Consider the following 12,861-nt stretch of genomic DNA (forward strand, 5'->3'; position numbering starts at 1 on the left):
TATAGTAGTTATATAATATTTTTTGTGTGTACTTTCACTTTCAATTTACAAATCTTTAAGTCACTTTTTAACAAGTTACCTAAACGTTAATTTTTAATTAGACTATCAAACCTATGTCCCAATATTATGAGAAAAAATTTGGATTCAGATGTATATGATTTCTTTCATCATAAAATTTCTATTACCTACCAATACTGTTCGGAAATTGTATTATTATTTATTCTGAACGTACTCAAGATCAGTTTTGTAAATTAAATCTGTCTTTTGTATAACATTTATCTTTAAAATTGTTATTTTATCTGTAAAATAAAGTTAATGATCAAAATTAAAAAAAAAATCTTAACTAATGAACATCAACACTAATAGTATACACACGTACAATAACAAATTCACATAACACGCCTTTTATATTCAATCTAAAACGAAATATTCGAAATATTCATCATTTTTTACTTACAAAGAATCTCATTACTATGAAACAAATGACGGCGCAAACGAAAAAATCCAATAACTCATTTGGAAAAAACACAATCGCATCAGAAGGAGTGATATTTTTTCAAAAGGAAATCTTTAGAACTCTACATTAATTACCGTCAACGCCAAAGGGTTAAACTCTTAACCCTTTCTTCTGGCACAAATGGCCCTGAGCGATTTTTTCAAACTTATTGTTTCCTTTCGAAATCAGACTTTGAAATATTGCAATATTAACGTTTGATGTTTTTTTGCGCTGTGCCAGTCAAAGGTTGGCTTAAAGTGTTAATATTTATTGGGCACTTGGGTGGCGAATCACAGTTTTAATTAATAACCTTTGATGGTAGCAATTTTTTTTTATTTCTAAATGAGTATTTTTAACGTAAAAATTGCTAATCACAATTGTTTATGTCTTTATTCTTATGTTTTTTGCTATTTGGCTGCAGGAAATAGTGGCTGGAGTCGACTAAAATTTGATGATGATTTTGTACATTTACTAATAGTGACGCGTGCTTTTGTTGTTGTCGAATAAAAAGAACGTTATGTTAACTACGTGCTTATTGTTAATGAATTTTGATAGAATTTTGAAGACTTGACCGATTCCGAAGATTGCACGAATTCCCGAACGCTTCCTCTATATGATATTAGTGTAGATCACCATTGAATTTTAGGTGTGAGAATCATTGTTACACGTTTAATACACGACCTCGGTGGCGAAGTGGTAAAGTGCTTGCCTCTGAACCGAGAGGTCCCGGGTTCGATCCCCGATCGGGTCATGATGGAAAATGATCTTTTTCTGATTGGCCCGGGTCTTGGATGTTTATCTATATATGTATTTGTTATAAAATATAATATCGTTGAGTTAGTATCCCATAATACAAGTCTCGAACTTACTTTGGGGCTAGCTCAATCTGTGTGATTTGTCCGTAAATATTTATTTATTATTTATTTATTTATTTAATGGGCAACGATGAAATTATACACGGGAAAATTCCGAAGATCATACGATACGTTTTATAACTATCTATTATTTTGCTGAAATGGATCTTAGTATTTTTTTCAAAGCCGATATAAATGTCTAAAGATAAGTATCCTATAATATGAATATTAGTTAGTCACAATAGATAAATCACTAATGATACACGAGCCGGTACTTTTCATTACAGCTGTTATTAAACGGCGCGGCCGTAAAGCGCTGCCGATACACAACGCAATTTGATTATTGTTAGGGCTGTCACTTGGTTTAGATTTAATATTTGACATTTATAAATGCAAATATAAAAATAAATAAAATCTCTCTTCGTGTCTCAAAAATTCAGGAATAGTTTTGGGTGAAATAATCTTGTGATCTGCACATTATAAGCGAGATTAACCGCAAAATGTTTGCGTGCCAACTAGATAAAAAGTTTGTTTGCATGAATTGAGACACATATCAAAAATTTAAAGTTGGAACATGCTAGATAGAGATGCATATATATGTATATATTTTCTTCAAAACTACATTGTTAGCGCTCTCTCTTTTTAACTCCGTTCAAGATTATGCTAATATTTTGATGCTACTGCAAAAGTCCTCGATAAACTAGATCGCCAGCAAAATCTTCGAATCAAGTTTGTTTTTGGTCTCCATAAAAGTCGAAAAAATATAACTCAGATGTTTGAAATAAACTCAATTGCTATATTGTCTATGAGGTGAGTATATTTTCTATTTATATGGTGTGTTTTATCGAATCAAAATAATATCTTTGTTTGGTCTTATAAATAAATAAATATAAATAAATAAATTTAAAAAATGCAAACTTTTATTACAGAACTAACTGTAGCCCACGGCTCCGCCCGGCAAGAAGTGTCCTATGACACTCTCCAAATCTATAGCCACACCAAAAATCACCTCAATCTGTTGCTTTGTATTGACGTGAAAGACGGGCAAACAAACGCACAAATTCACTTTCACGATTATAATATTAGTATGTATTGAAACTCGTTGCCAACCCTGGCAAACCCAATGCGCTATGAACCGCGAACGTGTTAATCACGGGTTGGTTTACAGCCGCAATATTTATGGATTTATTACAGATCTGTTTGCGGGATTGTAATCGTCGACCAGTAATTGATGTACTGCCTATACGCAAGCTGTGGCTATTGTGATTCATGTGGATTTAAAGTCTGTATTTGGAAAATTTTTCATTGGAAATCATGGTTAGGAAATTGTTATATAATATAGCACTTTTTTTTAATTGTTACTGCAGTTAGTTATAGAAAATCTTTTTCCAATTTAGGATTATACATATTTCTTGTTGACGCCAAAAATTACTTAAATAATTTAATTCTACAAAGCGCAGTTGAAGGAGTAAATAAGTCGAGTTATTGGTAATTTGGCTACTATAGTGTACTACTATGCTGACCAAATTTCGAAAATGACAACATATTCCCAGAATTGAGCCCGCAGACTTTTAAAATCTTTTAGCATAGTTTTTAATACCCATCAGATATTTTTAATTTACTTAATTTTTGTTGCATTTATTTTTACAAAAACTAATCTGTTTAAAACTGCATAGTGTTGAACGTAACACAAGTTAAACCGTAGATGTAAATCAGAACTGTACAGGATGATCGTCAATCATCTGCAATATCTAATTGACAGTTCAAGTGGCCGCCTCCGAGACATGCCGACTCATCTAACTTCTACGTACAGGGTGTTTGGATTGAAATCTTTATATACATTTTAACTTTTCGAGGCCAGTTCCAATCCAACATATAATAAATTAATGTATGATTATAATGCTCTCAAGTTAAAGTTAAATCAGATACTAAGACTTACCAATTTTCTCCAATTACACTGAATGGTGCTGTCTTACAGCAAGTTTCTAAATTCAAGTACCTGGGTCACTGGATCAATGAGAACTAACACACTTCATAGGAGTGTTTCTCAGAGCGTTTGGAACGCTGCGGCCGCTCTGACATATATATATTTTTTCAAATCTTAATAAAAACAAGAATTAGATTTACAATCTGTCTATAATTAATCTTAACTGTGGTAATATTAATTTTATGAATTATCGATATTGGAAATTAATTCTTCCTTAAGAAAATTGACGCATCGTAATGATACAGTCGAAATGCCATACACATTTATCATTAATTATTGTTGTATGAAATCACACTCGCTGGAGATTGCCAAGCAAAGTGCAGCACCCTGTATACGGTCTCACCGGCTGTCAACACCAGCGGTCGTTAATCACAACTGCACTTACTGTGTATCAAACTAACACCTTAGACTCAGACTGCGCTATGTATCGTACAATATGGCTATACAATCTAGCTTCAGAATATATGTGGAACTAGTTCTTGCCCGCAGCTTTGTCCGCGTGAATTTGTATGCGAAAGCGTAACAGACGATTTTCTTACAAACTTTCACCCCCCATTATAGTCATTTGGAAAAAAGTTGTCTTTGTTTGAACGGGGGTCTTTAACTATATCAAAGTTGGATAACAGTTTAGCCGTGAATGCCGAACAGATAGACAGATACGCATTTATAATATTAGTATGGATAATTCCCCAAGTTTCAAACTAGTGTGAAGGGCGAAAATTTTATTTTCCCTCCTTATAATATTAATGTGGGCTTAGTGAGGTGTATGTTTGGGATTTAAATTTAAAATATTGTAGTCCCAAATATTTGGCGTGACTCGAATTGGACACTGTTTCTTGCCAACAATATCATTTCCAAGAGGGTTGACATCAGATCGTAAAATCGGAGCAGTTTTTAGGTTAACGCTACACGCGTACTTCCCAGCCGGAATGCAACTGGTTAAAAACGAAAATGATAGACTTGAGTCCCTATGTCCGTTTGTGATAGAAAGGTCTCAGGTTCGAAACCTACATGTGCCACATGAGTTTATATACTAATCTGACTCATATATATACCTATATATCAATTTGTAGTTATCATAAACTATCATACTCGTGTAGTATGTAATACTACTTGTATACGCGGAATGTAATTTAATATTTTTTGTATGAATTTCCGTTTCCTATGAATGATTGCATTTCATAAGTTCAATTTATCTGAACTAAACTATTCGCTTCGTGGGGTAACCATGTAATTGTAAAATATAGTAACGTCAAAAAAAAAAAACTACCCCTATAAATCATAAGTTTTGAGTATCGACGCTAATATTTAAAATGCAAAAGTCTGTCAGGCTTTAAGCTATACCAATATATTTTGATGAAATTTCGAATATAGTTAATGACTTGAAGTCAAAATATAGGCTATCGCGCGACAATCTGTGAATAATAATCAGTTTTGTTTTTAATTGAAGGTGAGTAATTAGATTTAACTGTAATAGATGTAAAAAAATACATGTTTATAAAACATATTACTCTGTTTTCGATGAGTTAGGATCTTTTTTTGTTATTTCAATGCAATATTTATCAGATCTGTTTATTATATATTATTAAGATTATGTACAATCAACATAAAACGTTAAACTAATCAATTGGCGAATTCGCCGCTATCATTACCAAATAGTTAATGCATGATAACTTTATATGTTGAACATTCCGAGTAAATTTATAATTGTGGACACCCTACAATCATCGAAACAAAAAAATCCTGTACAATATTTATCCATTATAAGCGATTGCTTTCCACCAGCCATAAATCAGTGTGCGACATCCGAGTTTTTGACAAATGGTGTTACAGACTGACAGACAGAACAAATGGTGTGTGAAGACACCTCGCGAATATGAGACTTTGACGGGAAACAATTTAATATGGACTAATGTTTTATGCTTTTGTTTTGGGAGTAGAGATAGTTACAATTTGTAAGAAACAATGTTTAGTTAATTTTTGTCGTGGCATGTGGTCCCGCCCTAGAATATGACCACTTTATATAATACTTCCGTGATTGTCGTACGAGGCGATTATGAGACACAGCATCATTCCCAAAGAGGGTCTTTCTTCTCAGGAGTGGCCGTTCCAAAACGCGAGTAGTTTATTCTCTCGTAAATTTTATTTAATTTAGAATATTTGTTTATTAATTCATATAATACTTCCGTGTAATAAAGTTTTTGAAGGTCGGGCAGGCAGACTGTTCTAAAATTTTAGCGAAATATTCAAAATTTAAAGTTCTTTTTTACGTACGCCCTGAGCTTCGAGGCGTCACAACCCCGAATGAAATTAAAAAAATGTTTTTATCGAAACCATCTAGCAGATTTTGCGTGATTCAAACAGATGAAGCTGTTTTTTTTTTCTTATTATTTTTAGGTGAGAATATCTTGTGTTGACTTGGCATAAAAGAATTCAAAAAGAAAATGTTTCTTTATATACATACATACTTTATACAAATACATTTCTTTTTTTGACGTGACAACGTCTTAAATTAGGTTGCGGCTGGGAGTCACTTATGAAAAAGTGTAACGCCCGGTAACGTTACGATGAGTCACCGAACGAGAGAGAGGCCCGCCGAATGCCTTGCGTCTCTCTCCCACTCAACTATGATCGGTCTGCCGCGCGCGTAAAAAGACGTTGTCACGTAAAATCTTCGCCCGTAAAACCGACTTTACAGGCAACCATTTTTTTTTCTTTTTTATTGAGCTATGATTTACACAATAGATTTAATAATTCAAAAACTCCTGCTAACCCATTTTCAAAGCAGTAAACAAAACCATTGGTTCCTTTGAGGCTCCCAGGAGGAACGTTACAGGAAATAAAACTAAACTGAACAGTTAAACGCTGCAGGAATACATTGTATTGCCTAATAACCTTTACCTGATCGTGAAATAGACAGTAATAGACTTTTTAGACGTAGATATAAAAATACACACAATAGGATCAATGACAAATCTTTATTTTGATGACTACCTTTATATTACTTGAAACACCACAGGAAAAATTTACTGTGATATAGACAATATTTTCAAAAGTATGACACAAATAAAATCACACGTTTTTCAAATGCTGCAAACTTAATGATAATCTTGCGTGACGTCGCGATTGAGTAATATCTTTGCGAAAAAAGCTATGTTTGTTCGACAGCTAATTCAATTATTATACGTTTGTGCTGATTGCTACTTAATTAAAATCGTTTCAAAATTATAATAAATACTAGCACCTTCTTTTATTAACAAAATTGTGAAATATCATTACCTACCACATATTTTTAATTTCATTTTCATTTCTAGAACATTGTAACATCTGTGGTCGTAGTAAGCTACTAACTAGTAGCTTACTACGACCACAAGCGGGGACCTGTGCTACTCAACTGAGTAGCACAGGTCCCCGCTGGGTGATAGAACGACCATCGTACTGGTTACGGACGGAGCGTGACTGGGTGCCTTTAAGACCAAGGAATTTATACTCAACATTATTTTTCAACAATATTGTTTGTTTTACTGAACTGGCAAGATTAGACATTATAATATGTAGTTGTATGTGTGTTTTAATTGCTTAATAGAATACAATATTGGATTATGACTTTATTCAATGTTATTTATTGTATTACTAAGGGTGTTAACTTTAACGTGCGCAGAAAAACCGAAGCCATTTTGTCTAAACGTCAGCGGCGCGCAGGTGAAAGTCAACGTCAAATTTGAAATCAAAATCAAAATCAAAATCAAATCATTTATTCAGAAATTAGGCCTTCACAGGCACTTTTTCACGTCATAATCTAAATTAAATGACGTTTACCAAAGCTACAAACTACTAGCATTTCGGAACGACCACTGCTGAGAAGAAATGCCGAAAGAAACTCATTCAAACAGTGTTGGTCCCTATTATGCCAGAAGGGCTTGCCATTTTTTGTATATAAATTCATGTATAATTTTTTATCAGCAATATAACATTAAGTACATAATAAAGTACATGGTCAAAAGGTATACTGAAACATATTATGATTGTGATCAAGTGCTGATGAAAGGAAAATATATATATACTTATACATATACGTATAATTAACCAAACAAAAAAAAAAACTTTTAATAAAAGATCGAGCTGACCAGTTCCCCCGGCAGCACCCGTTCACGAGTTGACGCGTGAGTCAGCCATCGCGAAGCTCAACCACAATATAGGGAACCTCCCGACCCGATCCACGACGCCGCCACCGGTTTGACCATTTGAATGTGCATGACATACTCGATCTCCATAATCTAACATAATAGATACCTATGTTACTTTCAGACACTTGGAGATCACAAATCACGTATATGTTTTACAATAAATGTCAAAATATATGTAATAAACATGTCAAGAAAATATATAAATAATAATAAAAAAATTAAAATCAAGTGTGAGAGGTGGAAGTTTTAGGAAGGGTCCAAGGTTTTTTATCATTTAAATAGTCGCTAATCGTGTAATAAGCATTAGCCATTAAAGCATTTTTAATATATGATTTAAATTTTGGCATTGGCAAGTTAATAGCCTCTACAGGGAGTTTATTGAACAATTTAACACTTTGACCCACGAAAGACCGCCTAACCTTTTTAAGTCGGAATCTGTTCATACAAAGTTTATGCCTATTACGAGTGACTACACTGTTAACATCGCTCAATGTTTTATACAGGTGTAAGTTAGATTTAACAAAAATAAGTACGTCGAAGATGTACTGAGATGCAACAGTCATAATATTTATCGATTTGAATAATTCTCGCAAGGAATCCCGAGGCTTAAGTCCATAAATAAAACGAATTGCTCGTTTCTGTAAAACAAAAAATTTTCCTATGTCAGCTGCATTACCCCATAACAATAATCCGTAGGACATTATGCTATGAAAGTAGCTGTAATACACGAGCCTAGCTGTTTCGATGTTTGTACACTGTCTGATCCTTCTCACTGCAAAAGCTGCCGAACTAAGTTTTTTGGCCGTGATGTCAATATGTTTATCCCACTTAAACTTACTATCCACAGTAATGCCCAAGAACTTGGCACTGTGTACCCATTCTAATACTTTACCATTAACTACTAAAGGAATATCAAGTTGGGGTGCGTTTGAAAGAGAGAACTTAATACACTTGGTCTTGTCTGTGTTTAAAGCCAGGTTATTAGTTGTAAACCATTCAAGCACAAGTGACATAATGTTGCTTACATTGTTATAATTTCTACTTTTTCTATCAACTTTAAACAGTAGTGACGTGTCGTCAGCAAATAAAATTACATCACACAATTGTTGGGCAAGACAAGGAAGATCATTTATATAAACTAGAAATAGAAAAGGACCAATAATGGAGCCTTGAGGCACGCCCATGTGCACAGGAGCGCTGTTAGAGGCTGCTCTATTAATTTCTACTTTCTGAGTTCTATTGTCTAAGTAAGAAGATAGTACATCAAGGGCCGCTCCAGTGACACCATAGAATTTAAGCTTATTTTTCAGTATGTTGTGGTCGACACAGTCAAAAGCTTTTGAAAGGTCACAAAATACACCTATAACATCCTGTCCGGCTTCCCAAGCATCATTGATAATTCCAACTAGAGTGGCTGCTGCATCAGTAGTGGAACGACCTTTAGTGAAACCGAATTGACTATTGTGTAATATTTTGTTTATGTTAAAATAAGAAACTAATTGAGTTAAAATTAGCTTTTCAAAAATTTTACTTAATGCAGGTAGAATAGAAATGGGTCTGTAATTAGTGGGATCGTTTTTAGCGCCTTGTTTGAAAAGAGGTATAATTTTGCTGATTTTCATGAGGTCAGGGAAAACTCCATCTGAGATGCAATTATTGAATATAATAGTTAAGTGGGGAGCAATCAGATCAATAATAGTGCTAAGCACTGAGACAGATATACCCCACAGATCCTCTGTATTTTTCATGTTGAGTGCTTTGTAAGCAGATAATAATTCTTCAGGAGAAATATGTCTAAATCGGAAGGTAGATTTAGGATCTGAGGCATTTCTTTTTAATAAATCATCTGCAGCACTGGGACAAGACGAAAGGGAGCCCGTAATATTTTTAGAAATATTGGCAAAGAAGTTATTGAATTCGTTGGCCACTTCGTCATTTGAATTAATGGTTTTATCACCAATTTTTAAAGAAATATTGTTGTCGCGTGGGTTAAACTTGCCGGTTTCTTTATTAATGATTGACCAAGCTGTTTTGATTTTGTCATTAGAATTTTTTATTTTATAAGTTAAATATAAAGATTTTGCTGTTGAACATACCTTTTTAAAAGTTTTAGAGTAACGTTTAACATATGATATAAATTCCGCATTAAAATTATACTGTTTTTGACCATAAAGTTCATATAACTTGTTTCTGCTAATATAAATACCATTTGTAGCCCAATCGCAAAATTTAAGTTTCACTTTATTATTAAAGGTCTTAAGAGGAAAAGTTTTTTTGAATTCTGTTTCCACTGTATTAAAAATCTTATTATAATGTTCATTAGGATTTTTAGTTAAATCTAATTCAGGCAATTTCTTATTTATGGTTTCGCGAAAACGCATTTTGCGGTACTTAGTTAACGGCCTACGGATTACAGGAGCGGAGATAAGGTTAGACTCTTCGTTACGAATAAGTGACACTTGTTGGCCCAGGTGGTCAGACCCCAGACAGGCGAACAGCTTTCCTTCAGAAACAGTACAATCACAGAAAATATTATCTATACATTTGGCTGAGGTCGAGGTTATCCTAGTGGGTTCAAAGAATGTGTGCTTTAAATTAAATGAATCGAGCAAATTTTTAAAGCCATTGCTTTCAGAACATGAAATCAAAATGTCTATATTAAAATCACCACATAAAACTATGTGCTTATTGCTGGAGGTAACTCGCCTGAGGGCTTCCTCTAAAACATCTAAAAGAGTTTCATAACAGGCTGTAGGAGGTCTGTAAGCACAAATAATAATGTATTTATCCAACTCTACACAGGAAAGTTCTATTTTGCATTCAACTGACAACCGTACTATGTCTTTCCTTTCTTTATGCTTATAATTTCTATTAATTAAAATTAAGGACCCTCCGTGTTCAGAACTTTGTCTTAGGAATGTACTTCCTACTATATATTTATTTGGAAAAGCTAATTTAATTTCATTTTTTAAAAAATGTTCTGTAACACAAAAAATATCAACCTCTCTATGTTCCAAGAATAAACAAATTTCATTATATTTGCTGGTGAAACCCTGTATATTTTGATGAACAAGGTTTATAAAAGAAGGTTTCACCTCTGTCTTATTACCTAGTTTAAAACTAAATTATTAGTACTAGTACTAATATCTGGTGACTTCGTTATATTTGATATAACGGGTCTATAAATATTGTATGCTAAAAGTTTAGCAATAGTCGACTTATGTCTATGGGGCAGGTACACAGTACCATTGTTGTAAAAGCAGTTATTAATATATTTATTTAAATCTAAAATATAAATCTTTTTTAAATCCCAAGTGAGGTTATATAAACATGTATTCAATGTATGGATATACTTGTTGTTAGAATAATTTTTAATATATGGGAAGAGAACTAAAATTATTTGGCCAACACCCGATTTTTCAATTTCTGCCAGAACATTTTTACAGTTTAATAAATCTCCACGAGAGACATTTTTACTATTGCCTATGGCTACTATAAGAGTAGTGTTGTGATCAAATTTCTCATTCTTTATCTTGGACATTATTTGTGAAATGTGTAATCCTGGCATACAAATATTACATGTGTTCTGTGTAGTATAATTCGAAAGCAAGGGACCCAGGTTAGCACCCAATTCATCAGAGTAGATTACAGTTCTTTGGGTCTCACAGTCAGTAGAGCCTGACCTAACCAAAGTACTAGTGGTGCTGTTGATTGTCGAAGAATTCAGTTGTGAAGTCCCCGGAGATACCTGTAAAGGGGGCAAAGTCTCCAGGGGCAACACAACCTTTGTCAAGGCTGTAGCCGCTGCACAAGCAGCATTGTCAGGGGAGAATGCCTCCATGTTTTGGATTTCCTCGCCTGAACTACACATTTTTTTTTCCTCATTTAGCTTTTTAAGTGCTTGAGTAAATTCACCTACCACTTTTTTTGATAGTTCATATTTACTTGATATGGACTGCAACTCCGACTGCAGAGAACATATCTTATTTTGTAATTCTTTAATAAATTTATTATTACTTTTAATGGTGTCTTCACAGGACAGTAACTGGACTTTTAAATCTAACTTTTGTTGTCTAATCGGAATTTCCTTTACAGAATTCTTTTGTTTTTTAACAATATTTTCAGATTTTTTGATGAATTTACTAAGTTTAACATATTTCTTAATTTTATTGGAGCTAGATAAAGAATTACGTTTGGTATTTGAAATGGGTGTGGCAGTGAGATCTATGGTGGGAACCAAACTGTTATTAACAGACAAATTTGCATCCTGACACTGTACAAACTGAGCATGATCAGGCACCAACTCATTGTATAGGGCCGAAGTGTTTGCAAAGGCAGCCAGTTGTTTCTCAGCCTGGAGCGACTTGATATCCTCCTTTGCTTCAGCCAGCTGTCTTTCTAGGAATGAAGCTCGCTCAAGGGAGGCTTCAAATGTATCTCGACATTGTTCCATGGAAGCAATAACATCTTGAAGGCGAACACATTCCGCTGAGAGCTCTTCGATGCGCCTTTCCATTGCCGTTAGTTCATTCTTGAGCACGGAGTTCCGTTGGATCAGATGTTGGAACTGCTCAGCTCCGTCTTCATTTTCTGTTCTGAGCTGGGTGCATTCGGCTTGAGTATCTTTCAACTCCCGGAGTGTAGCTTTGAGCTTGGCCTCGAGTTCAGTAACTTTGCGGGTTTGAGCCATTTTTTTGCTGGAAATGATATATTACTTTAGTTTACTTGGATAAATAACTTGGGACTAGAGAAGTAAATGATATAAGACAATGATCTGTTTAGAAGCTTGTTTCTTTAAAACAAAAATATTTATGTGCAGAATAACTACAATTATTTTTAATTTGCAAGTATGGTATATATATGTTGGTAGATGATGAAGAATGTAAATAAAAATATTAGTTCTATTTATTTTATGGTGAATACCAAGATTATTTGGGCAGTAAATTTACTTATGTTATAACTAAGATATTATCTTTATGTTTGGCCTCAGCATTCAGTCAGCAGATCCACTTACATGTAAATAAGTGATAGTGACTATTGAACTGAAACCGCTAAATGGTATGTAAAGCAATTTAACTATATTATTTATGAAGAAAAAGGACGATGAGGCACTATGAGCAGGTCATCAACTTCACTTTCAGGTTGGTAAGCAAAGTGAGAACTCAAATTAATGCCGCCTGTGTAATAAGTGGTTATTGTTATTTAGCAAATCTGAGTTGGGTATGAGGGTAATAATAACAAGTAGTAACTACTGTAATTGGCGTGGGAAGGATATTATTGTAGTATAAAGATACTAAAAGCAATACTTATCTGGTTTATGTAGGTTCCTTGAATAAA

The 12,861-nt window shown here is 33.8% G+C and overlaps 1 protein-coding gene across 1 annotated transcript; it reads right to left on the bottom strand.

Moving 5' to 3' along the window:
• Positions 1–6,727: 6,727 nt before the first annotated feature.
• On the bottom strand, positions 6,728–12,214 carry LOC135309916 (polyamine-modulated factor 1-binding protein 1-like). The gene is made up of 5 exons (XM_064436601.1): positions 11,208–12,214; positions 10,231–10,284; positions 9,248–9,378; positions 8,681–8,962; positions 6,728–6,804 (listed from the first exon to the last, which is right to left on the bottom strand). Exons 1-5 carry the CDS (start codon positions 12,212–12,214, stop codon positions 6,728–6,730), a joined length of 1,551 nt encoding a protein of 516 aa, XP_064292671.1.
• Positions 12,215–12,861: the final 647 nt, after the last annotated feature.

Source organism: Plodia interpunctella, chromosome 19, assembly GCF_027563975.2.
Source record: "Plodia interpunctella isolate USDA-ARS_2022_Savannah chromosome 19, ilPloInte3.2, whole genome shotgun sequence".
NCBI classification, from domain to species: Eukaryota; Metazoa; Arthropoda; class Insecta; order Lepidoptera; family Pyralidae; genus Plodia; species Plodia interpunctella.

Coding starts and splice junctions, on each gene's coding strand:
- LOC135309916 (XM_064436601.1), bottom strand. CDS start 12,214: ATGGCTCAAACCCGCAAAGTTACTGAACTCGAGGCCAAGCTCAAAGCT. Junction 9,379..10,230: donor GTTTTAGAGGAAGCCCTCAG/GCGAGTTACCTC, acceptor GTCTTGTCCCAG/TGCTGCAGATGATTTATTAA. Junction 6,805..8,680: donor GCCTCAAGGCTCCATTATTG/GTCCTTTTCTAT, acceptor TTGGTCTTAAAG/GCACCCAGTCACGCTCCGTC.